Genomic DNA, 24,966 nt, shown 5'->3' on the forward strand with positions numbered 1-24,966 from the left:
TGCCTTCTTCCTTCCCTTCCTCATCGCTGCTTCCCTTCTCCCGTCTTTCCCCCGTTTGAGGATGCTTTTTGTTTCCTAACGCAGCTGTACAGACGCGAGCACAGAAGAGTCTGCGCCCAGACTCCCACCATAACACAGCCATTTTGTGTTTCTGTGTTTTCTTCCAGTTAATAACCCTGCAGCCATTCTAGTCAAGTATTACTGAGCGCTTCTACATTATAATGATAACAGGTATCAAGGGCCAGACGGGAGCTTACTCTCTTCTGGGAGACACACGTGCCCGGAAGAGATGTTAGCTCGGGTCAGTGGATAGTGGCCACCAGGGACGCTGTGTTAGGATTCGGAGGCTACATGTGACCTCGGCGTGAAAGCACGTCGCGGTCAGTCAGGGTGGGCGCTGTCGGTGGAAGGGGCAGTGGCACTCTGGGACCATGGATCTGCCCTCCAGGCTGTCTTGTGGGACAGACTGGGATAAACACTACACAGTATCAGGAGAGGGTGCGAGCCATTCTGCTATTTGTGCCATAGCAACAAGTATGTACACGCACAGCTCCCAGGGAGGGGATGTGTGGGAAGGCCCTCTTAAAAAGGTGGCATTGGTGCCCTAACCGGTTTGGCTCAGTGGATAGAGTGTCTTCCTGCAGACTGAAGGGTCCCAGGTTTGATTCCGGTCAAGGGCATGTATGTCCCTTGGTTGCGGGCACATCCCCAGTAGGAGGAGTGCAGGAGGCGGCTGATCAATGTTTCTCTCTCATCAATGTTTCTAGCTCTCTCTCCTCTCCCTTCCTCTCTGTAAAAAAAAAAAAAAAAAAAAAATCAATAAAATATATTTAAAAAAAATAAAAAGTTAGAAGGTGGCATTGGGCCCTGGCCGGTGTGGTTCAGTGGTTCAGCATTGGCCCATGAACCAGGAAGTCAAGATTCGATTCACAGTCAGGTCACATGCCCAGGTTGGGGGCGTGCAGGAGGCAGCCAATCAATGATTCTCTCTCATCAATGATGTTTCTCTCTCTCCCTATCCCTTCCTCTCTGAAATCAGTAAAAATATTTTTTATAAAGTAAATAAATGTTGTTTGTATGTGGATGCCAGTCAAGAGAGAGACCACGGAGCCTTGTGCTTCCATGGCATGTCTATCGGTGTAGTTTTAGACGGCGATAACCGAAGATTGCTAAATGCCGGGCTTCTGGGACTTCAGGAGGAGCTTTATGCTGCTGGGGGCTTGAGCCATCTGGGGAAGCCCACGACAGAAGGCAGCCACCTTGAGTCGGCATTGTCTTTGACGCATGATATGGTCTGGCCTCACCTGTCTTGTTCTCCTTACATTTTAGTGGGAACCACATTTTCAAGGGCCGTGCAGCCGGCATAGCCGTGAATGAGAATGGCAAAGGCCTCATCACAGGTAGGTGGGGATGCTGGAGCCTGGCCGGTCAGGTAGTGGGCTCTGCCTCCCCCTCTTCTTACTCCCCCCTCCCCCCCCCGTCCTTCACCCGGACAGACTGGCCTCCTGCTGGTAGTGGCTAACTCGGGGACGCTGGCCCAGTGCTCACAGGATCTCACTGGGTGGCTGGCATCATGCGGTCAGGAACATATATGCCACACAACATGTCTGAACTCCTCTTGGCTTTTGTACGGGCTCCTGCCTGCTCTGGACACCCATCCCCATTTCCCCTCACCCTGCAGGTCTCAGCCTGGGTGCCACTTCCTCAGGGAAGCCTGCCCAGACCTCCCCTGTACACATACTGGTGTACACTGACTATACCCAGGAGCCCTGCTCTCCAGACAGGAGTCAGGGACACAGCAGTGAACCACACAGACACCATCCCCGTTCCGGGAACTGACATTTTAGGAGGGGGAAGCAAATAAATAAGTAAAAGCACACATATGCAAGCAGGAGAAGTCCTATTGAGGATGATTCGTGCTCTACAGATACTTGGAATAAGGAGCCAGAGGGACTTTGTGGTGTTTAGATTGGGTGGTCAGGGCAGCCCTTTCTGAGGAGGGGGCTTGTAAGCCAGTACCTGGATGGTGAGAAGGACCCTGGGAAAAGACCTGGATTCCATGCAGGGCCACCTGTGGGAACAGACCTGGCGTGGCCGAGGAGCCGAGAGATCGAGTGTGTGACTGGAGGGTGGTGAATGAGGGGTGAGGGTTTGATTCGGGGTCATAGAGGCAGGAAGGGGCCAGTCACACAGGGTCTCGTGAGCCATTGCACTCTAGTCCCAGCAGGCTGGGCGTCTGGCCCGCCTCAGTGCCGGTGCAGATGGTCCAGGACCACCCTCCGGCTGGGATTCTCCAGCCCACTCTGGGCAGGGAAGGGGCGGGAGAGACAGGCTGCAGTCAGAGCGGAGGCTGAGGACAAGCTAGCGCCTCCTTTGGCTGGTGGGCGAATGGCTGGGTTCTCCCCCTACTCTAATCCCTCCCCCTCCCCCCGCCCACCCCCAGGGCAGACATCCCCTGCCAGGCCTGGCTCAGGGGCTCCAATGCCCGTTATTCTTAGTCATCAGTTCCCAAGGCCACGGGTACAGTGGGCCCTGGGAACACAGGGGAGCACAGACAGACACAGAGCTGGCCTTGGGGAAAGCAGATAGCAAACGCGTCCCTGAGACGCCAGGGAAGGTTTGGGGTGCTGCCTGGGTAAGCCCCGAGCTTCCTGGTCCAGCTTGTCCCTCCCCTCAGCTGCCCACGTCCTCGCCGCTGGCGTCGCAGGCGGCCTGTGGCCTTGACCCTGGCGTTGGCCTCTCCCTAGAGAACGTGATCCGGGAGAACCAGTGGGGCGGCGTGGACATCCGCCGCGGGGCCGTCCCCGTGCTCAGGAGCAACCTCATCTGCTTCGGCTACTCGGACGGCGTGGTCGTGGGAGACGAAGGCAAAGGGCTGATAGAAGGGAACACCATCTACGGTGAGGAGCCCCTTCCGGGGGAGGGGCCTGGGGCCCGGCCCTGCCTGGGAGGCAGGAAGCCAGGACCCTCCTTTGTGGGTCTGAGGAAGCTGTGGCCTTTCTTTCCCTGGGCTTCAGAGACGGCGTCCGATCTCAGGCCGCGTGACACGGCCCCTCTCAGAACCCAGGAGCCTCTGGCACATCACCATGTAACCAGAGCAATCCCGTGGGGTCAGCCACGCAGGAAGCGTGGTCTCCCTTTAAAACGGCAGGAGGCAGGAGCCCGGAGTTGTGTGAGGACAGGGCCGCTTTGGCGTGGATACCTGAGCATCGTTTCCTGTGACCCAGAGGACTGGAGATAACAGGGGAGAAATAGGATCGTCCTAGGAAGCAAGCTGTTCTCCCTCTCACTCTGGCTTTGGGTGAAAGCCCTGGTCGGCACACTGCAGCTCGCGAGCCACATGCGGCTCTTTGGCCCCTTGAGGGTGGCTCGTCCACATAATACCACGGCCTGGGCGAGCCTGTTTTGAAGAAGTGGCGTTAGAAGAAGTTTAAGTTTAAAAAATGTGGCTCTCAAAAGAAATTTCCATCGTCGCACTGTTGATATTTGGCTCTGTGGACTAATGAGTTTGCCGACCACTGGGTTAAACCCTTCGTCTTTCTGAACGGTACATTTGATGATGTGTGATCATGATCGCAGCTAACTGGTTCACACCCAACCCTGCGAAGCCCTTTCTACGCATTATTGCATTTAATCCTCACGTCTGCCTTCTGAGATAGTTAACTCCATTTTTAAAGGAGCCAGAGGCAGGGAGAGGTCCCATCAGCTACTCCAGGTCACATAGCTAGGAAGTGGTAGGGCTGGGGTTCAAACCGAAGCCGCCTCTGTCTCTTCAGGGAGGGGTGGGGCTAGATGAACTCTGTGACCCCTTGGGCCCCGTCACTGTGGGCTTCTGTGCTTCTGACCTGGGGCGTGGCCTTGACGTTTCCCAGAACACCGTTCCACCCGACAGAATGATCTTAGTCGAAAGACCTTCCTGCCACTTTCCCTCGCGTTCGGAGGAGGAGCCTGCAGCCAGAGCCTGGGATCTGTCCCAGGCCTTTAGCAAACCAGGGACTGTGGCCAGGGCCGGTGCTTCCCCTGGGGGGGAGACGCCGGAGGTGATCACCCTGTGCTCGGTGTCGGTGACGGGCTGCTCTCCTGTCCCAGCTAACAAGGGCTGTGGCGTGTGGATGATGTCGTCCAGCCTGCCCCACGTCACCAGCAACCACGTCAGCTACAACGGCCTGTACGGCATGGCGGTGTTCAGCCAGAAGGAGGGCGCCAGGGAGCTCCCCGGAGGCCACGGGGCCCAGGAGCACTTCAGCGAGGACGGGGACGCCGCCCTCTGGGAGCCCGAGCTGGAGAAGGACGAGGACCCGCTGCGCCAGCCCCTCGCCGTGGCGCTGGTGGAGTCCAACAGCGTCAATCACAACGGAGGTGAGTCCCCTCGCCCTCCGCCCCATCCACAGCCGCTGAGGTCTCTCCGCCTCCGTGGCCCTTCCTGCCCTCCGGCCTCTCCGGCCGCTTCCTTTGTCCGCTCACCCGATGCCCCCGTCCCCGGACTTGAATCCATCCTTTCTTGTCCCCCAGCCTCCGGCTTTGCTCATGCTGCTTTCCTTCCTCCCGTTCACACAGCCCAGACACCGTGAACCTCCGAGCCCCTGGGGACTCGCCAGCATCCTTTCCTCCTTCGCACCGTGCCCTCCCCACCCCAGGGGCACGTGTTAGTTAGGGGCTGGTTTCTGCTGTTTCATCACTCTGATAGGTTGTGAACTTGAGGCAAAGTTGGAATCCCACCCACATGGGTGCCCTCTCCCCTGCAGTGCCAAACCCACACCTGGCAGGCACATTGCTAACCAATTTTGAGACACCTTTTTCACATTTTAGCATCTTTGATGAGATGTGTCTTGCAATTGATGGCATATCATGGTTTAATTGGCAGTGATTTTTCTTAGCTGTATAGAAAAATAAGTTTTAAATCTATGTTTTCATTCATTTAATAAAAAATGATGATAGTCGGTATTTCATGTTTATTGAATTAAAACAAAACAAAACAAAAAACTTACTGTGGCGTTATCTAACCCCAGGACTCCTAACAGGGCTGATGGCCAGAATCACTGTTGAGGGCTAGTGGAGGAAGGCTTGTTAAAAAGAGGTGAACACTTAGAAGCATCCAACAGACCATCCAACCTCAGAAGGCAGGCAGGAGGGGGAGGTGGAAGAGAGCAACTACAGGACCTGTGTGCCTGCATGTAAGCATAACCCATGGACACAGACAGTAGGGGAGTGAGGACATGTGCTAGAAGGTAGGAATGGTCGGGGAGAGGTCAGTAGGGGGAAAAGGGGACATATGTAATACTTTAAACAATAAAGAATAAAAAACAAGAAAACAAAAGAGGTTACCAGGCTCAGAAGCTCATTCCTCTGGGGGTAGCAGAGGTCAGGGCAATCTGTGCAGGACAGGAAAAGCTGCATACATCCACAAACTCTTCATTTGCACTTGCTGTTCTCAACCACGCAGGAGAAGCAACAGGCAGGTACCACCAAGAGATTTGAACTCACAGCTCAAATTGCTCCCATGTGACCCCATCGTCAGCCTCCCCACTCCTCCCGCACTGCCCCGTACCACACCGCTTGCTCTAGTGGTGGCTGGATGTCCCTGGGGGTCCATCTGTCGCCACGTTGGCCGCTCTGAGCCCCCTCAGTTTGTGCTTTTTTCTACAAATACCCCAAACAGCATTTTCTTTCCAAAATTTCTAACACATTTTAGACACATATTACTTAGTTTAGTAAATTTTTTTTAATTCAAAAATTATAGAATTTCCCGTATAATCAAATTTCTCCAAACAGTGGGGAGGCAGATGCCAGGTCAGAATGGGAAAGAGAACAAAACAGCTTTCCAGCAGGGAGGTCTGTGTGGAGCTGGGATGGTGGTGAGGGCGCCAGCACAGGAGGTGCTCGTGGCGTTGGAACTGTGATGTGGGTGGCGTTCAGTACAGGACGGCCTGGGCCTGCGGGATCTTGCATCCTGTTTCCCTGGCATCTTTCACGGGGACTCGTTTCAGGAGGAACAGCATTTTCTCCATGTTCCCAGGTTTCCTCCTGCTCTGGGTGTCAGCCCGCCTGGAAGCTGCAGCTCCCAGGGGCTGGTTCTGAGTGATGCCGTCTCTTCTTCCCTGCCTCTCCCCCAGGGGCACAGCTCCAGGAAGGCTTTTCCGACGGGTGCTGTCAGGGCTGACCTGGGATCCCCTGTGCTTTCTCTGCTCCCCACCCCTCCACCTGCAGCCTCAGGACTTTACATCCAGAGCAGCGAGGCGCTGCATGTCATCACCAACGTGATCCACGCTAACGGGGACAGAGGCATCACCATAGCCCAGAGCGGCCAGCTCACCCGTGTGGCTAACAACAGCATCTCCTGCAACCGCCAGAGTGGGGTCAAGGTTGAGGCCCAGTGCAAGGTGGAGCTCCGGGGCAATGGCATCTATGACAACAGAGGCCATGGCATCATCACCAAGGGTGACAGCACCGTCGTCATCGAAAATGACATCATTGGCAATCGGGGCAGCGGGCTGCAGCTGCTGCCCAGGTCCGACACTAAGGTGAGTGTGTGTGTGTGTGTGTGTGTGTGTGTGTGCGCGCGCGCGCGCGCGCGTGTGCCCATGTGTGTGTGCCCTTCTCAGCCTGGAAGACAAAGATGGGACTTCACACAAGAGGGGACATATAACTGAGGGATGAACAGTTACCAGCAGGAAGCTAGGGTGAGGGTGCCACCTGGGGTAGCTTGTGGGTCCCCAGGTCAAGGTCAGGGCTGTTCTGGATTTCTGCTAACAGAATAATCTCACAGGGACCCTGTGTGCGGTATGGCAGGTGTTTCATGAGGAAAAAAGTCTGGCCTCGGGGCCTTTGCACACACTGTTCCCTGTGGACCTGGGACACTTCCCCCTCTTTTTCTATCTCAGTCCTACATCTTGGCTGTGGCTTTTTTCGGGGGGCCTTCCCTGCGCCCCCAGGCTATGGAGGCACCCCTTTTCTGGACTGGAAGGTGCTTCTTCCCACCCCCACCTCAGAGAGCACTTCCCACGGTGCTTTGTCAACGTGCCTTTGCTTTTCTGTCTCCCGGTGGGACAGTGAGCCCTGAGCTTGCTTTTTATGCAAAGCGCTGTGCCGGGTGCCAGGCTTTCAAAGTTGAGCCAGTCCCTGCCCATGTGAGTGATGATCCCAAGGCCTCTTCAGCTGTGTGGCTTCATGGCTAGTGACTTAGGCAAGCAGGAAAGACGTCCTTGGCTTTGAGTCTGAGCTGTGGAAGCTGTTGCCTCAGTTGGATTCCTGTGGGCCTTGGCCTCTGGCACCACTTCCCCTCTCTGCCAAGCCTTTGCACATTTTTCCTTCTTCCTATTGCCTCCCTGCCTTTGCCTGTATCTGATAAACTCCTACAGCTTACCCATCACCTCTTCCAGGAAGCCTTCCCTGCTCCTCCCATACTCCGCCCTGTCTGCCTCGATATCCCTTCCCTGAGCTCCCATGGCTCACTGCTCACCGACCTAGCATGCTCTTACCTCATTTTATAAACACTTACCCTACCCATGTGACAAGCTGCCTGCCTTCCCCAGGTGATAAAGAACCGGATCCATTCATTCCGGGCCTATGGCATCGCCGTGCGGGGCCGCACCAGGGCTCTGGTGCAGGAGAACATCTTCTTCCAGGGAAAGACCAACAAGACCATCTTCCAGCAGATCTCAAACAACCGAGAATGCGTCATGCAGAACAACAAGTTCCTGGTCTTCAAGAAAAAGTACGTGCCTAAGCCAACTTTCTAGAATAGGGGTGTCGAACTCAATCAGAGAAGGGGCCAAAATCTAAAATCCAGCCTAAATCGCGGGCCGAATGGTTTACTGAACAGTCATAAACTGTCATTGTGATGGAAACGCAGCGGAGTGCAGTGATGACAGCGTGGTGCGGGCCACATTGCAAGGCCTGGCGGGACGGATTTGGCCCGCGGGCCTTGTGTTTGACACATGTGTTCTAGAACCTCAGTGAGGTCACTCGAGAAGCCAGGCCCAGGGGTTCTGTTGCCCTTGCTCCCTGCAGTCCTGCCAGCTTCCGGCTCTGGCCAGATCAGGGCCTGGGCTGAGGAGCTGCACTTGACTCCCTGGGAGGAAACAAGCTTTCATAGCAAGGGGAATGTGATTTCAAATCTCAGCTCTGCTGGTTACTTGGCTATGTGACCTTGGGCAAGTTATTCAATATCTCGGAGCCTTAGTAAAATCTAGTTAGCCCTGACCAGGTGGCTCAGCTGGTTGGAGCATTGTCCTGTACACAAAAAAAAAAAAAAAAAAAAAAAAAAAAAAAGTCCAGAAAAGGGGTGCCTCAGGGCATATACCCAGGTTGCAGGTTCAATTCCCAGTAGGGGCGTGTTCAGGAGGTATCGGATGGATGTTTCTTTCTCACATCAATGTTTTCTTCTCTCTCTTCCCCCACCCCCTGCTCTGTAAAAATCAATAAAAACATATCTTTGGATGAGGATTTAAAACATAGAAATAGATATAGATATATAGATACAGGTATCATACAGAATATAGTATTTTGAGTCTTCTCAGCCGAATGTCCTTAGATTTGCCCATGGTGTCGCCTCTGTCGTTCCTTCCTTTTCTTGCTGAATTGTGATCTATTGTATGGCTATAACATTTACTGGTTTTCCATTCATCAGCTGTAGTTTTTAGTTTGTGGTGATTGTAAATAAAGATCCTGTCAATTTTCATGGTTATCCAGCTGGGGTGGGGAGAAGGGAAAATGAAAGAGGAGAAAAAGAAAGCCACTGATCTTATCCAGATCCTTACCAAGAGGGGAGGTTGGGGCTGCTGAAGGGAACTTGCCCAAGATCACATGCAGGAGGCACACCTGGAACTAGAATGCAGGACTTCTGCCCTTTGGCCTCACCAGCGTGGGAGACAAAAACTACACCTAGATTTAAACACCTGCATCCAGTGAGCTTGAGCCAGCGGTAAGATTTCAGGCATTCAGACAAGTTTTCACTCTTAGACCCTGTTATCATCTTGCATCTTCAGGTCTGATACATGGCGGCTCATGAACCCACCAGCACGCCCTCACCTTGAAAACTCGCTCCGAGGCCCTTCTGCAGCCCACAGCGGGCAGAAGGTGGCCGCCATGGCGACCAGGATCACGGCCCGCGTGGAAGGCGGGTACCACAGCAACCGCAGCATCTTCTGCACTATCCTGTGAGGACGGAGAGCCACGGGCGGGGCGGCTAGAGCGCGGTCCCGAGACTCTGGGAGCAACGACCACGTCCCGTTCCCGGGCTCAGGCCACCAGCGCCAGCCGAGCTAAGAGGTGAGGCCTTCGGGGTGGCAGAGGCCTCGAGTCTTCTCAGACTCCGGATCCTTTCGCCATGCCCCTGGGAAACGGGCTCCCAGGCCTCCTGGGGACCAAGGACCAGGCACCTCCAAACCCCTTCAGCTCCTCCGCTATCAGTAGGAAGGCACCTGAGTTTCTCAAAGAAAAAAGGAACAGACTTTGGGTTTCCAGTCCCTCCAGCTCCTGTAGATGATGAGGAGTTGAGGAGACTCAGTGCTGAAGCTGCGGTCAGGTTTCCTGTTTGAGTTACAGGGAGCTAACTGCGTCTCACACACACCCAGCAGGCTCTCGGGGGAGAGATCCACTCCCGACCGAGGGAAGTAATTCTAGTGAGGTGGAGACAGCTGCCCCAGGCCTCCCCTTCCCCCGTCCCTCCAGGACACCACACACCCGCCCAGCTGCCTGCCGGGGCTGGAGTTGAGTTTGGTTTCCTAAAGGACATTGTTTTATACTTAAATATGGGCCTATGATGGAGGAGGGGCTTAGGAAAGGGAGCCCCTCTTAGGCTGATCTAGGGATGACACAGGACATGTCAGAACAAGAGGGACTTCCTTCCTTGCAGTGCCAGGCTGGGCAGTGCAGGACACACAGCTCCCCTCTAGCCTCCAGGGGCTCCCAAGCTCGGGAGGACGTTAGCTCGGTGCCTGCTGCACAAGGACTCGCGTCCCACAAGCACAGCCACACTAGCGGCCCCCTCCTGGGCACCAGACTGGTGGGGGTGCAGGTACCTCGGGCCCCTCGTCGGTGTCCATGTTCTCATGGACAACCACCTGCCTTTGCTGACCCTTATGTGCCTTGGCTCATGCTGTCCCCTTCCTGGCATGCTCTTTCTCCCTCTGTCCAGGCCCCCCCCATACATGTGTAGCTCAGACACTGCCACCTCCACAGAGCACTCTCCTCCCTCCAGGTGACGGTGGCTCTTCCTGCTGAGCCACCCTGTCCTTTCCCGGCCCCCTCAGGTACGGAGCACTTTTCGCCTGGTGTCATCCAGGTCCACCCTTGTCCCACTCGCCTGCATAGGGCCCCATCTCACTGTCTTTGCTACCCGCACCCAGCCCAGGTCTGGGGGAGGGTCTGTGGCCTGAGTGGGCAGAGGAAGGCCAGTTGCCAAAGGGCTTCGCTGAGCTGTACTGTGAGTGTCAAGGTTCTGGGCAGGCGCAGACCCTGCCCTGGCTGCTTGAGGAAGGGGGTTGGATGCAGGAGCCCCTGGACCTGAACTCGGCCTTTCATGCTAGGCCTTCACCAGCCTGTGGGGGTCGCTGTCGTGCACCTCACCAGTGGCTTCCCAGGCTACTTTTGCCAGGCCCTCAGTGCTGCTCTCCAGGTCCCCGGTGGGGTGGGAGGGGGCTGGGGGGAGCCAGGAGCACTGGCTTCTTGAGGACTTTCCGCACAAGAGCGCTGGCCCCTCCCGTCCCCACTGTCCTTTGCACTTCTCTGGTGGCCCCAGTGTGAGTCGCTGTACAAAATGCTGCCTTTATTATTTTGTAAGAAACGACTTTTCTGTGAACCAAGCGTTTATGAAAATCTCAGCAACTAAAATAAAGTTCTATATTTTAAGAGAGGCAATTTGGGGGACTTTCCTTGGTTGGGTTTATGCCGGAGTTCCCAGGCAGCCGGGTGCAAGACCTGTACCATTCGCCTCCTGAGGCTTCCTCTGAAGGAGATGGAATGGAATCCCAGGCCACCCTGTCCTTTCAGCTTGTTCCCACCGCAGTTACAGTTTCCGAGGTCTGTTTCCTGGAGCATCAGTCATGGAGGGTGTTGTGGCCCTGCCTCCCGGCTGTGGGCTTTGTGAAGATCAACAGTGGCAGCCCCTAGTGTGGGCACATGACAGTCTGCAGACTCCGCGTGCCTGCCTCTGGAGTCCCCCAGTCCCATTGGCCCCGCAGGGCTGGCCCGAGGAGCAGGCAACTCTCAGATGGCGGCTGCCCAGCTGCCTAGGACTGCCTGAGACCCAGGTAACCAGGGCCGGTGACAGAGGTGTGATGGGGTGTCGCCTCCCGCCCGAGGGCTTCCAGACTGTGAGAGCGGGCAGGCCTGGCTGAGGGAACCCCCCTCCAGTGCATAAATTTTCATTCACTGAAAAAATAAATACGATTCCATTATTCTGCAAGTGTTTACCTCGGAATAGCCCTGCCAAGGAAAGAAGGTGCAATTTCATGGACTATGACTCATTCAACATACACTACCTGCGTCAGGCACTGCGCTAGCTCCTTTCAGGAGACTGGTTCAAGTTGAACAAGGACCCTCTTGAGCCTTTTAACCCACAGGCCTCTTATGTACAGAAATGTGCTTTTCAACCTCTGGGAATGCACCGCCTAATTTAGTGAGGTACACCTGCTGTCACCCAGGACGAGTACCTGCCATCCTCGACTCTTCCCTGTCGTACCACTGCTCTGTGTGAGTGACCGAAGACAGGCTGCGTCCTCCGGGACAGAGGTGCTTCAGAGGCCTGGTCACACGCTGTGACCCAGACATTCCTGAAATTCCAAGTGACAGCCCCTCAGAATCGAAGAAACATTCATGAAAACACATCCTGCCCCATCAGCGCATAAGTTCTTTTCCCAGAGACAGATCAGGAATGCAGAGTCACATACTTGATTTTCACAACAGGTTAGATCAGGGAACACAAAAGAGGCATTTAGATTTCCTGCTCACGCCTCTGCGGGAGACAGCGGATGCTACAAATGCCCACTACCTAGGATCAGACACGAATGAGACAAGCCGGAGAAGAGCATGAAGAATGCACACGTAGGCATGGCCTCGCTCCAGAAGGGGCTCTCCTAACAGCTCCCAGAGCTCGAAGAAACACAAGGACCACCTGTCAAGTGAATCATCTAAGAATCACTTCCACCACCTTCACCGATGGATGGCCCAGCTGCTGCAGAGACTTCCTCCTCTCTCATTTTCAGAGATGAATTCTGCCTTCCTTCCTTCCCTGCTCCTCGCTCCCCAGCACTGAGCACCACAAACCTTAGCTGCTCCCAGAAAAGACTTGAAGATCCGAGTCTGCATATTAGCCACGCACCCAAGTCTCCATATCGCATTCCCATTCCTCATAGCACCCCCCTCATAGCACCCCTCGGGACACTGGCTTCTCCGTCTCCCCTGGGGCAGACAGGCTGCTGGCGGCCAGAATCCGTTCCCATCTCCTTCAGGTATGCCTTCCTGTAACTAGAAGCTGGAGAGCTGACACCTATTTCCAAGGCTCCCCTGCTGCTAGGATTCTAGATGCAAATTAGGTTCCTACATAAGCACCCACAGAAGGAGACAACATGGAAACCAGCTGCTTGATCTTTTGGTAACTTGTGCCGACGAGCAAGGGGGTGGAGATGTGGATAAAAGCATGGATGTCCAGTCACAGCTTCGTGAATTCAGCTGTGGGGCAGAGTGGTTTCCTGATGCCTGGACGGGAAGCCAGCAGTGTGCTCTGCCCTGAGCAGTTCTGAGGGCAACCTCCTGATTCCCATCCTGCACCCCTTTAACAACGTCACAGCTCACCCATGTCCTCAGCTCCTTTCTTAAGAAGATGTGGTACAATCAGTTTTCTCTGAGACCTTTGGGCTCTGGCTTCCCAAGCCCCACCTCCCACATCACCACATGCGAACCAACACGAGAACCATCTGCCACTTATAATCACAGCAACAGCGGAGGGAGACCAAGTCCGATGTGGTGGTCACTTTATGTTTTTGCTTAAGACAAGCATGACTGAGAGGCTGGCTCTGGCTTCACACCCATGCCAGAGCAAGGCTTCTTTCCCCCGCTTTTTAAAAACATGGAAATGAACAGAGGAAGAGGCTCTTATTGGAAATGACAGAGAAGAGGCCACGCTTCTCCGTCTGGAAAGCACACTCTATGTGATTCTCCTCCGCTTTGCCTGGCGGTCTGAGGTCTGGGCTGGAGGCAGCGGGATGCACAGAGTGCCCAGCCGGTGCTCCTCCTCCCTGCCGGCCGCCAGAGACACCTTCCTCTTGGAGATCTTCAGCCTCATGGCTCTTGCTATCTCGAGCATCCTGAGGAACAGACACATAACACAAATGGAGAGTCTCCTCTACGTCACTGCTCAGGGAGGGGAGGGAAGGGAGCGGCGTGCTGGTGCTCCAGGCCAGGAAGACAGAATCCCCAGAGTGACCCCCCGGAGAGGCGGATGAGATCCACCCAGAGCCTTCAAACAGGCAATTCCATTTTCATGTGTGGCCATGAGAGTATCCTTACAGGTGATTTCAACCCAGGTTCTCTATCTAGACCCTGTTAATAAACTTGGTTTACTCCCTACAACGAGGATGGAACACCTGCTAGAAGTGTGCTGAGACAGCCTCTAAGAACCTTCTGATTCTCACCATCACTGCCTGTGAGAAGGCACACTGGCGGACAGCCCTCGGAATAGTCCCTCTGTGGACTGCTAGGCCCAGACAGGGGTTTACAGGCCTCTTGAACATCAGGTGCTTGGGTGTCAGATGCCCCTAAAGGATCCATTATTCGGAATCCTGGGAATTCTGCTCCTACTCAGCTTGAATCCCTTTCTGAAAGGTCATCTCTGCCAACTCTCCCAGTCCAGGAAGAGCAGCCCCAGTGTGACATCCCTGCCAAACAGTGGCCCCACCGCCTGGCAGCCCCTTCCATCTGACTCTGAGAAAGGTCTTTTTGCGAAGATGAAATTGGGTTCTTGTAACTTCCACCCCTGGGCTCCACCCCCCAGGACCATACAGACTCTCCCAGAGAAAGGTATTTGGAGACGGGAGGCTGCCTGTTACACAGGACAGAGTGCTATGGGAAGGCTCAGTTGTGAAGCCCAGTAATTCCCCTCTGGGTTGTGTGACCTCATCTATTACAGTCATTCACGCACTGACAACTGTCCTCTAGTCCCAGGTCTTTTCCCTACTAAACGTCCCCAGTTCTCCTGCTGGAGCCTCGTGCTTTCCAGCAGCACCAGGAATATTGCAAGGCACCCTGAAGAGCCTCTGTTCTGTGTGCTCACCTTTTCTCACTGAGCTTCAGGTCCCTCTGTAACACTGTCAGGTCAACCTGGAACTCGTTTATATGCAAGGCGAGTATGATCACATACGCAATGATCTTTGCCTTCATAGAATCGGAAATAAAGTTGCGTAAACTGCAAAATCAATGACAATAAGAGACCAAAAATTAAACTCGAAGATTTCTTCAAGAGCAAAACAAAAACATCCAAACCCATCCCCATAGGTACTTAATGTCTTCCCCATCTTGGGGAGGAGAAATGAATTCAAGCAACTCCTTGTCCTTCAAGGTGCTCAAGCCATCATGCCAATCCCTGCGCTCCCTCCAAGGGGGACGGAGAAGGCCACGCCTACTGCCCCAAGCACAGTGAGAGCCCCACGACTGCTGAGACCCTCGCTCCTGCCTGCTTGCCTGCTTAGCAGAGCTGCCAGGAAAGTAGTCACCCACGCTCAGCTGCTGCTGATTCTTCCAAGCACTCAGAGCGGGAAACATTCCCGGCAAACTGCCAGGAGACCCAGGTGCATTATTGGGGGATCCTTCCCACAAATCACCACAAAGGCCTATGCTCTCCTGCAGCATTGCCTTTCCAGAGCACCAGTTCTGCGGGACATTCAGAAAGGCTCCTTGAAAGGAGTGTGTCAGGTGAAGTTAGTCTTTGCCGGACATCCCCCGGGGACGTGAACGCCTCCGAGCGGAGGAGAGCACGTCCTGTACGGTGTTACCCGACCCACGGCCACTCCAAAGGGCACTGCTCTCCTCAGCACAGCAGCTCTGAGGATGTTGCCTTCAGCCAAGCTCCTGCTCCCCCCTCTCCCAACCCTCCCCAACCTGCTCTCCTTCACAGGCCGAGCCAAATAGGTCCCCCCTGACCTGCCATTGTTGTAGGTCACGCAGGTGAAGTGCTTCAGCAGTTTGGTGGCGATGATGTGTGGAATTCCAGGTCCCAGGGCGCCTACGACACAAAGGAGTTGGTCATTTTCTGTTGGAACCTTCAGGCCGCACGTCCTCCAAGAGCTGGGAGAAGCAGCCAACAATTCGCCAGTGTTACTAACAAAGCCATGTGGCAGGAGCAGCAGGGCCCCCAAAACAAAATGGCTACTTTCCAATGAAAATATGTTCCTGTCAGATGAAACTGCCCAGAGACATTTGTGAAGGGATGATAACAAGAAAGAAAAAAAATGGCCGAGACCGGTTTGGCTCAATGGATAGAGCATCGGCTTGGGGACTGAAGGGTCCCGAGTTCGATTCCGGTCAAGGGCATGTACCTTGGTTGCGGGCAAATCCCCAGTAGGGGGTGTGCAAGAGGCAGCTGATCGATGACTCTCTCTCATCGATGTTTCTAACTATCTCTCTCCCTTCCTCTCTGTACAAAATCAATAAAAAAAAATATATATATAAAAAAAAAGAAAGAAAAAAATGAGGCCTAAAGACACAGAATTCATAAAATGTAAAAAAGTTAGTAGATTGTAGGAAAAGCTCAGGGAGAGAAAAAGGGGACATTGGAATGTGAACATGAGAATTATTTTTAACCAAGTACCGAAAAACAGACGCTCCGATGCCCAATCACAGTAATGACACTGCACACAGCTTGTACCTAAAACCCCAGGTGCCTCCCGCTGCCTTTCCGACTCCGGATGGACGGATGGATGGATGGATGGATGTGGCAGCCATGACTCTGGCTGGAGGGGACGCTGGGGTTACCGGTAGAAACTGGCTCTCCTCTCCCAGTCCCAGTCAGAAATAAGCTGACACAACACAAACCAGTCACGAGCCTTCATGAGCAAGGCTGACTTCTCCCCCTCTTTGATGTGAGTCTAACAATCCCTTACAATTTCACTTATCGGATATTTTGCCTCGTGCAGAACAGAAGTGAATGTCAGTTCTGAACAATCACATGACCTGTCCTGTCCCATGTGCAGATGAGAAAGAGCCTGGAGAGTCCTCTCGGCATGTCAGTCGTACCAATAGGAATCTCACTGTGACACACCCACATCCCCATTTTCTTCTGGTCTAAGAATTACAGGCAAATAGCGAACTGGAAATAACTAAAATCAAATGTCTAACGTGGACTCACTTTTCCGCTTAATAACTTTCTGTGCTCGGAACTTGATGAGTGTGTCCAGAAACCATATGCATCGGGCCTGGCGGTCGCGGCTCTCCTCATTTGACGGCAAAGACTTCAGCGCTTCTATGACAAAGGAGCAGTGGCTAAAACAAGGGAGGGAAGGGGAGAATGTGTGCTGTAAGACGGCTCTGTGAGGAGCCGTTCACCCCTCACAATCAGACCAGCAGGCACCCTCACACCTGGTGCCCCTCACACATACGCTCAGCCAGCATGTGGGCTCCCGGAGACCATCAGTGCCAAGCATGACATCGGGGGACACAGTCCATCTCGAGCTCCCGGCCCAACTCTAAGACTTCGCCTCCCTCTGCCCAGCCACAGGTTCCACACACTTGAGGCCAACTCTCTCCCTTGAATGCCGTCCACAGCCTTGGGACAGCAGGTCTAGGAGCCCAAACATGTATGAAAACAGTGGCTCGTCTGTGTTCAAATGCTGAACAGACAGTGATCCTCAATGACTGGTACCCAAAGGTCTGCTTCCTGTCTGACTACTGCTGTGTCCCAACATTACTCCCTCAGACACTCTGTCTGCCCACGTCGGAGTACCTGTTCTCTTCGATCATCTTCAGTATTTCTTCTGAAGTGACATTCCTGAAAGCTTCAGCTGGGCTCCGGAGAGCTTCATACTCCGCAGGGGAGAGAACCAGTTACTGGTCAAGAGCACAATCTGACCGAGATGGAAAATCTAACTCGACAGATCATCTCCTAGGGGCCTCATTTTAGAGACGGGAACATCACACAGCACTCGGGGCAGAGCTCAGGGACTCCCAGCCCAGACCTCATTCCTCGTCTACGCTTTTCTGCCTTCTCATCACAAAGCCACGGTAGGCATTTCCATCTCATTGGACTCACAAGTAGAGAATTTTACATTTCGACCCTTCCTTTTACAAAATCAGTCTGCCCTAGGCTTCGGGCGTTGGCTGACTTAAAGTGGTATTCGGACCATTCACAGAGAGTGGTGCCCACAGGGCTAGCTGTGAAGTTTGGCATTTTGCTGAGGAATGGGTCTGAACCCCAGGGGCTGAGAAGCTGGTTTGAAGCAGGACCCTCAGCTAGTCAGGAAGCACAGCTGACTTCCCAGCAACAGCACTGAGCAACTGCGAGGGTCAGGATGTAGCTCCTGTGAGTGACATGGGACCAGACCCCTCAGAAAGCCTGGCTGTGCCATCATATGCGCACATTCTACCGTGTTTCCCCGAAAATAAGACATCCTCCGAAAATAAGACCTAGCAGCATAGAAAGATAAGACATCCTCTGAAAATAAGACCTAGTGCATCTTTGGGAGCAAAAATTAATATAAGACACTGTCTTATTTTCGGGGAAACAGGGTAACTTGGGAAATAAGGAAGCATTTCCACCAGGAGGATACGGTCATCAAATTTATACACGTCTTCAGGCTTGGCTGCATCCGCGTGGCAGGGAGGAAGGCAGAGGGAGTCATCTTGCACGTTATCGTGGAGGGCATCATTGACCAGAGCTTTTCAATAAAGGAAGAGTCAGTGTGAGTATCACCCTGTTAAGCATCGGATTCCCCAACACGCTCTGCAACCTGTGCACACAGGATCATAACCAGCCCGGAAGCCTTTAATCTGAATGCTCCCGCCACTGAGGCCAGACCTCATTGACAGCTCCAGCACCAAGATGTCCACACATGACACAAACCGAACTGGGCCCTACAGAAGGTGCATCCACATGGTATTCCCTCAAGTAACTTGCAGTACAGCCAGGAGAGAGGCGAGCTAATAAATATTTACAATACAACATGAGAAACTAAAAGTGAGGGATAGTAAAAAACAAACAAACAAAAAAACTAGTCTTTAATGGCTTAACTTCCAGAAAATTTCTCTAAATACTATGAAAAAAAATCAAATTCTAAAACTAACTACCACACGGAAGTAACCATGTAAAAATTAAGTACTATGCATAAAGACAAAGACAGAGAGGAAAACAGGAATATTTTAACAGTTGTTCTAGTAGAATGATGAGAAAATAGGTGAATTATTTTTCTTTTTAAATGCCCTAAAATAGCTGAAAGTAAACTGAACAAAAATATTCCAAGATTTACTTAGATGTTAAAATATGTCTTTGAATGAATGAACAGAGAGACATATTTCTATATTCCTGGATGAGAAAATATAATATTGTAAAGATGCTGATTCTCTCCATATTAATCCCAACTGTATTTCGAAGGACTTGACAAAAGAATCTTTAAGATTACGTGGAAGAAAAAGCATGCTCCGGGAACTACGACATTTGTGAAAAATAAGAAGTGGGGGGAGGATGAATCTGCCTTGTCAGATAATAAACAGGATGAGGAGGCCACTATAATCGAGAGCCTGCTGGAATGCTGGGACAAAACACAACTCAGAATTTTAAACATGACTATTAAAATTCTCTTTTACAAAGAAAGGATGGAGTTGGAGACTAGCTAATTAATGGGAAAACATAAAATTAGGTCTGTACCATATGCCAAAAAAATTATTCTTCATTAAGCTTTAGATGCAAAAATAAAATTATGAAAGTATGAACAAAAACATAGAAAATATTTCTATTACAGGGTATGGAAAGATTTTCTAAAAATTACTAAAATTCCATTTTAATAGAAAAACTGCTTTTATGTAAACTTTCTCTTATGTTCTTATAATGCATTTGAACAACAAAGATATTTTTAAAATAACACAATTAAATACTCAAGCTTCTAAGGAATTTAGTAGAAAAAAAACCATTGACTCCAAAGTGAAACACTGACTCCCGAGGCTCAGTTCACCATCACACCTGCCTTACTGACCAATACAGACTCGAAGCCCCCTCTCTCCTCTGCTCCCTGACACCAAGGAATAGTGTGCACATACGCAACCCCTGGCCTGTCTCCATGCCTGTGAGCTCACTGAGAGCAGGCCATGTCAGATGTTTCTTAGTACTTCCTAAGATGGTTCCCACAATGGCCCTCAGCGAGAGACAGGAAGAAATCCAGCCCTAACCCCCATCACTTCCATCTATTGGGGTGGGTAAAAGGTCTCAAGAGAAGGGAAAACTGTCGCTGTGAGCAGATTCTTACCCCAAGTTCCAGATGCTTACCAGTCACACCCTTTGTATCAATAATACTCTCTGCAGCTTTAGCTACTGCGCGATTTAAAGATTCATTGCCTACTCTGTTCATTCTCCTGGAGTTCAGAGCCCGCTTCTGTTTGGTGGTACCAAAGGCTTCAATGCAAGAGTCCATCTGTGCAAGAGACAAATTTGATTCCTGGGGTCAGGCTAGGCACTGCTACTCCTCACTATGTGACTATAGGGAAAATGTCAGCCTCTCTGAGCCTATAAAGTAGGCTGAATTATAGCTGTCTACCACATAGGCTTGTTGTAAGAATCAAATGATATCAACAGATCTGAAGAACTTGCTTTGTAAATAGGAATGGGCCACATACAAATCAACAGCCTTCATCTGTAAATGTAAAGACTTGCCCTGGCCAGTGAGATGAGCTTTGTAGGAATATTCTACATTGAAAAATCCTAGTTTACTTTTGTTTTCATATGAAAATATCCAGGCTACAACCGATATTCTCTGAAACTTGTGTTAAATCTTTAAGGACATGTGTTATGCTACACCTCTTATCAGCCAGAGAACCATTTCAGAACATTGGCACAGAGCTGGGTAGAGCTGCCCCATATAGGTGGACTCTCCCTATGAGGCTGATGAGGCTTGTGCAGGTATGAAACTGTCCAGACAGCCCAGAAGGAATGAGCTGGGAGCAGTGTGGGAGCCCTGCGTTCAGCAGGCTCATTTTACTGATGGAGAAATCCTTACCCGTGGCCTACAAGGAACTTGCTTAATGTCCCGCATTTTAGTTCCATCACACTTACCTTTTCTCTAAAAGTTTTGCTCTCACTTTCTCGTGTCAATTCACTCTCAACTGGTTCATCTATCAAAACACAAACAAAAACGGGGGAAAGCAAATTGTAAGGCCCACAGATAGCAACAGTGTTTGGTATTCATTTGTTTAACAGTTAATCTAAGAAACATAGATTTCTTTACTCCAGGGCTTCCCAGATTTCACTTAATATGAGCGTATACTGAACATTGAATATTCAGCTTTAGTGAATACTTAGAAAATTTGGAGATTTAAGGAGTCAAATGAAGGAGCCATTCGGTCCAGCCTCTTCAATAAGGAAAAATGAGGCCACCAAATTAAATGGCTTGCCCAGGTCAATATGCTGGATATAATAAACCACTATTTGCAAATTTCTTTCTTATAAAGTAAAGATTTGTTTAATCAACGAGTTAATGAATAACTTTCTTTGCGTCCTTAAAAGAAGAGCATTTGGATATTTTAAATATAGTTACATTTGTTTGCAAAGCAAGGAATTCTTAACCTAGAGACTATGGTCTCCTAGGAAACTCACAGATGGGCTTTGGAAGTCAAGAGCATCATCCAAAAAGTTGGTTGCTCAATTCTGGCTCATACCTAGATGGCAGGTTCAATCCCAATTGGGGCATGTGTGGGAGGCAGCCAATCAAAGGTTCACTCTCACATCAGTGTCTCTCTCCCTCCCCTCCTTCCCTTCTACTCTCTCTAAAAATCAATGGAAAATATATCCTCCAATGAGGATAACCAAAAACTTGTTCAAGTAAAAAACAAAACAGAAAGGCACCCTTTTAAAAATAACTGTAACATGTGTTTTAAAATAAAAAACTCATACCAACGCATGCAGCATTTCTTTGAGCCTTGAATGGGACCTACCTGGAAACAGTGGCTGCATGTTGAATAATTCAGCATCATATACTTCCATTTGGCCAGAGGTCTTGTTCAAAATTCCCACAAAGTGTCTGAGTAAAGAAGGAATAATAACAGTGACAATAGGTTATTCAAATGGTATTGTTTATACAACTTCCCTTTCCCTGCTTAAAAGTTCTCAACATTCTTTCTTCCCCAGTACACCTGAGGAATGCACCACTTGCTCAGAAGAAACAATAATCAGCACCCCCTCTCCCCCCCTGCCATCTGAGCAGCCGTTCTCTGCATGGAGAAGGTTCATGGAGAAGGGGGTGGGGGGGAGCTACAGGCAGTTCTGGTAGCTGGTCACATTTGAGCTCACTGCTGCAGTGGAAAGCCCTTTTGGGATGTAAGCATGCAGAATTGCACTAGAATTTACAGCACACATTTTATGGAGGCAAAGACAAGTAAAGCCTTAGTGATTATGGGGAGCGGACCAGTCTGAACTAGAGAATCTTTGTAAAGGGATGATGCAGTGTTAACAGTTTTAAGCATATACTCATTAATCCGACTTCTACCAGGGTGGGTCAGTGGGCTCTGAAAGGGCCTTGTTTGTGATGACTGCTGTGTACGGCACAGGGACACTGTCTGCATTATGCCAACCCCAGCCAGTTACAGACTGTTCAGGCTGGGCAATCTTCATTGTAGGGGAGTCGGGGGCATGGGGCAGGGAGAGACTTGGAATCAATGCAGGGCAAAGTTGGCAGCGCTGGGCAGAAACCGCAGAGCCTTTGACACTACCAAATCCTTTCCCCATAGTTAGTCCTAAAGCAAATTTTTGGCAAGCTTTGGAATAATCATCATATATTCCATATTAGCTAAGACAGCTGCCTCTTGGAAACAAGATTATAAATACATCCTGGGGAAGTAATGTACAGTATGGTGACTGTAGTTAATACTGTTTTGTATATTTGAAAGTTAAGAGAATCAATCTTCAAAGTTCTCATCACAAGAAAAAAAATTTGCAACTATGTGTGGTGACGGATGTTAACTAGACTTATTTAAGTGGCCATTTTATTATATATAGATCTAATCATTATGTTGTATACCTGAAACGAATATAATGTCATATGTCAATTATATCATAATTTAAAAAAAAATTTTTTTAAATACTACCATCAAATGAGGTTTTTAGGAAATTCAACAAAAGCAAGTCAACTTTCTTTTCAAGAAAGTCTATATTAAAAAAACCCCCCACACACACACACAAAAACACCCCCCTAAAAAGAACATCTATATGCTGGTGTGAGGGCCCCTGGGTCCGGAACACAGACACTTGGTAAACCTCTCTAGATCTCCCCACTGCTCTTAAAGGCTGGAACAGCAGAGCCAGGGCCACTTCCACTCCCCGCCCCTTCCAGCTGTCCCTTCCCCTGTCCCTACCTGCACAGAGTGTTGCATTTGAGTGCTCCAGTCCCAAAATTGGTTCCCACATAGGAAAGTCTGTCTGTTTCAGCTGCCTAAAATGCAGAGTAAAGCTCCATTACAACCAATGTTGAAAGGAATTAAGCATCTTACCTCTCTTTCCCACATGTGCCAAAAGCTTTAGAATCCAAACACGTGGATCGGATCTAGAGACTCTCGGGGAGACGACCCAGCCCCATCATCGCTCAGTAAATCTGGGTGCCCATGCGGGAAAGACAAGAGCACTTTAGAAAAGGAAGCCCCACACAGTGCTGGTTTCTAGTTGGTCTGAAAAGATCTTAGGGAATCGGCACCACAGGACTTGGGAGAGAGAGGTCTTGGGCTCTCGCTTAGAGACATGCAACCAAACAATCCTGCAGGCAACCGCCAGGGTTGGAAGTTGAAGCCCTTCTTAAACCCATGTGCCCACCTCTCCTATGATTCCTCCTTACACGCTCTTAGGGAATGGCTGATTCATTCCTCAAATACAGCCACGCTTTGCTGTTTCTCTGTGTTCGTCCTTGTTATCCTCTTCACCTGGAATACTGAGCCTCAGCTGTCAAACTCCATCCGTTAGAGCTCAGCTCCATGTACCCTCCCCAGGAGGACATTCTGGCAAGCAGAGACTTAGACTCTGCCTTGTACTTTCCCTCCCTCAGGCCCTGAGCGTTGTCTACTTGTCCCTCACATCCAGTTCTCACCTCTCTAGGGTTCTCTCTACCATTCATGGTAAAATCCCAAAGAACTCTCTAGAGCACTGGTTCTCAACCTGAGGAAATCCCCCTTCCAGGGGCATCTGGGAACCTCAGACATTCTGGTTGTCACAACGAGAAGGTGCTACTGACATACAGTGGGTAGAGGCCAGGGAAGTTACTAAACATCCTGTGACGCTCAAGGCAGCCCCCACAACAAACAATTATCTGGGTCAAAATCGCCAAGGCTGAGAAACCCACAGAGTGGGGCCAGGTCTGATTTAGCTGTTTCCCTAGCAGCTTATGGCACAGGGCCACAGGAGGCGCTCAATAAATGCTTCTTGAATGAACTTAGGAATGAAAGGCCATCAGTTCACCAAAAGTACGAAACTGAATGGAGCCTGTCCCCACACCCCAACCTGCTGAGGCTCAGAAGAGTTCTTTAAAAGCACCTTTGCTATCTCCCCTCTCTTTCCTCTCACTCACTCCCACACCCACCATCCCCAAGAGGTGAACGGAGGCCTGCAGAGTGGAGGCAACTGGCCAGTGCAGCCCTTACCAGGATCCGCTGGCTCTTCTTCCTGGGATTCGCGGAGTCCTTGTTCTTGTACAAGCTAAAGCGCATGTTATCTGGATTCTGCAGCTTCCCATTGGAGAACTGAACTGTAAGGCCGAAGAGTGAGAGGCAATCAGAAAGAATCACGTTGTAGAATGGGGAGAAACCGGACTGGGACTGGAAAGGAGTGGTTGGAGGGATGAGGATGGCAAGGTCCTGACCTGGAGTGGGCCTGGAGGAGCTCCTGGTCCCCTGGGAGGAGGGGCTGGGAAGGTGAAGGGAGTGTGGAGGGGCTGCGACATGAGGGAATAACTAGGGGAAGGGGTCCGACCGAGGCGGCCTCGTCCAGACCTAGAGAAACAGGAGGTATCCTTGCCCAGTGGAGATAAGGAAACAGAGCAGCTCTAAGACCTGGTGAATGAGAGCATGGGTAAATCCCTTGGGGAGGGGTCGACCGGGATGTCCTCATCCAGGTATAAGGGTTGGTAACGCAAAGATGGTGGGATGATGGAGGAGCTCTGGCGGGGACCCAAGTAGCGGTGGACACTAAGGCGGGTGATGGGGGGCAGGGGGAGAGTCTTGGCCCAGCTGGAAAGGGGCCGGCGGGAGGGCTCTAAGGTACCGAGACAGAAGGGGAAGTCACGGGGGGGGGGGGAGGGATTCTGCCCCGGCTCCGAAGGCTTTACCCAGCACAGCTCTCTGGCTCTCGTCGGGCTCTCCACAGTACAGCCACTTCGCACTTGGCAGCACCTCCACCGCCATGTCCCCTCCGGTCGCTAAACCCAGGAATTAAGTCTCAGGCACCAGCGCGTATGTCACACGCGGAGACAGCGCGGAGGGCCGGAAGGGGCGGGACGTCGTCGGCAGGGTAGCCCCGCCCCATAAGGGCACGCCCCCTTGGCACTCTCGCTCTGAACGGGGCGGGGCGCCGTTTCCGCCCCGCCCATCGTTCGCCCCGCCTCTCAGCGCGAAGAGGCGTGGGTGTTTTCCCCGCTTCGTTCTTTTAACGTTGTATATTATATTGATCATTAAAAAAAAATGTTTTTATTGCTCTAACTGGTTTGGCTCAGTGGATAGAGCGTTGGCTGCAGACTGAAGGGTCCCAGGTTCGATTCCGGTCAAGGGCATGTACCTTGGTTGGGGGAACATCCC

General features: G+C 51.3%; 2 protein-coding genes across 4 annotated transcripts in view; one reads left to right on the plus strand and one right to left on the minus strand.

The window, feature by feature from the left end:
• The window catches only part of FBXO10 (F-box protein 10), a 31,130-nt gene extending 20,274 nt beyond the window's left edge, over positions 1-10,856 (plus strand). For both annotated transcript variants that reach the window (XM_036433335.2, XM_036433334.2), the window contains 6 exons: positions 1,330-1,400; positions 2,748-2,900; positions 4,090-4,359; positions 6,208-6,521; positions 7,533-7,714; positions 8,988-10,856. In XM_036433335.2, the coding sequence (XP_036289228.1) occupies positions 1,330-1,400; positions 2,748-2,900; positions 4,090-4,359; positions 6,208-6,521; positions 7,533-7,714; positions 8,988-9,162 (1,165 nt within the window). In that variant the 3' untranslated portion in view covers positions 9,163-10,856. The remainder of the gene's footprint in view (positions 1-1,329; positions 1,401-2,747; positions 2,901-4,089; positions 4,360-6,207; positions 6,522-7,532; positions 7,715-8,987) is intronic.
• A 2,101-nt stretch (positions 10,857-12,957) lies between these two features.
• Positions 12,958-24,672, minus strand: POLR1E (RNA polymerase I subunit E). 2 transcript variants are annotated; one of them, XM_036433341.2, is made up of 12 exons: positions 24,501-24,672; positions 23,818-23,921; positions 22,546-22,622; positions 21,130-21,215; positions 20,252-20,310; positions 19,469-19,613; positions 17,760-17,867; positions 16,937-17,033; positions 16,343-16,476; positions 15,139-15,220; positions 14,273-14,404; positions 12,958-13,307 (listed from the first exon to the last, which is right to left on the minus strand). In XM_036433341.2, exons 1-12 carry the CDS (start codon positions 24,574-24,576, stop codon positions 13,148-13,150), a joined length of 1,260 nt encoding a protein of 419 aa, XP_036289234.1. In that variant the 5' UTR covers positions 24,577-24,672; the 3' UTR covers positions 12,958-13,147. The 2 variants fall into 2 exon arrangements, with proteins under 2 accessions (XP_036289234.1, XP_036289235.1); XM_036433342.2 differs by having other exon boundaries at positions 23,818-23,962; positions 24,501-24,644.
• Between the last annotated feature and the right edge of the window lie 294 nt (positions 24,673-24,966).

This window comes from Pipistrellus kuhlii, unplaced genomic scaffold (genome assembly GCF_014108245.1).
Source record: "Pipistrellus kuhlii isolate mPipKuh1 unplaced genomic scaffold, mPipKuh1.p scaffold_m20_p_12, whole genome shotgun sequence".
NCBI lineage: Eukaryota > Metazoa > Chordata > Mammalia > Chiroptera > Vespertilionidae > Pipistrellus > Pipistrellus kuhlii.

Excerpts from the sequence above, each read along its gene's own strand:
- POLR1E (XM_036433341.2), bottom strand. The coding sequence starts at position 24,576 with ATGGCGGTGGAGGTGCTGCCAAGTGCGAAGTGGCTGTACTGTGGAGAG. Across the intron at positions 16,477-16,936 it reads AAGATGATCGAAGAGAACAG|CCACTGCTCCTTTGTCATAG; the intron begins GTACTCCGACGT and ends CCCTTGTTTTAG. Across the intron at positions 13,308-14,272 it reads CTGAAGCTCAGTGAGAAAAG|GATGCTCGAGATAGCAAGAG; the intron begins GTGAGCACACAG and ends TCTGTTCCTCAG.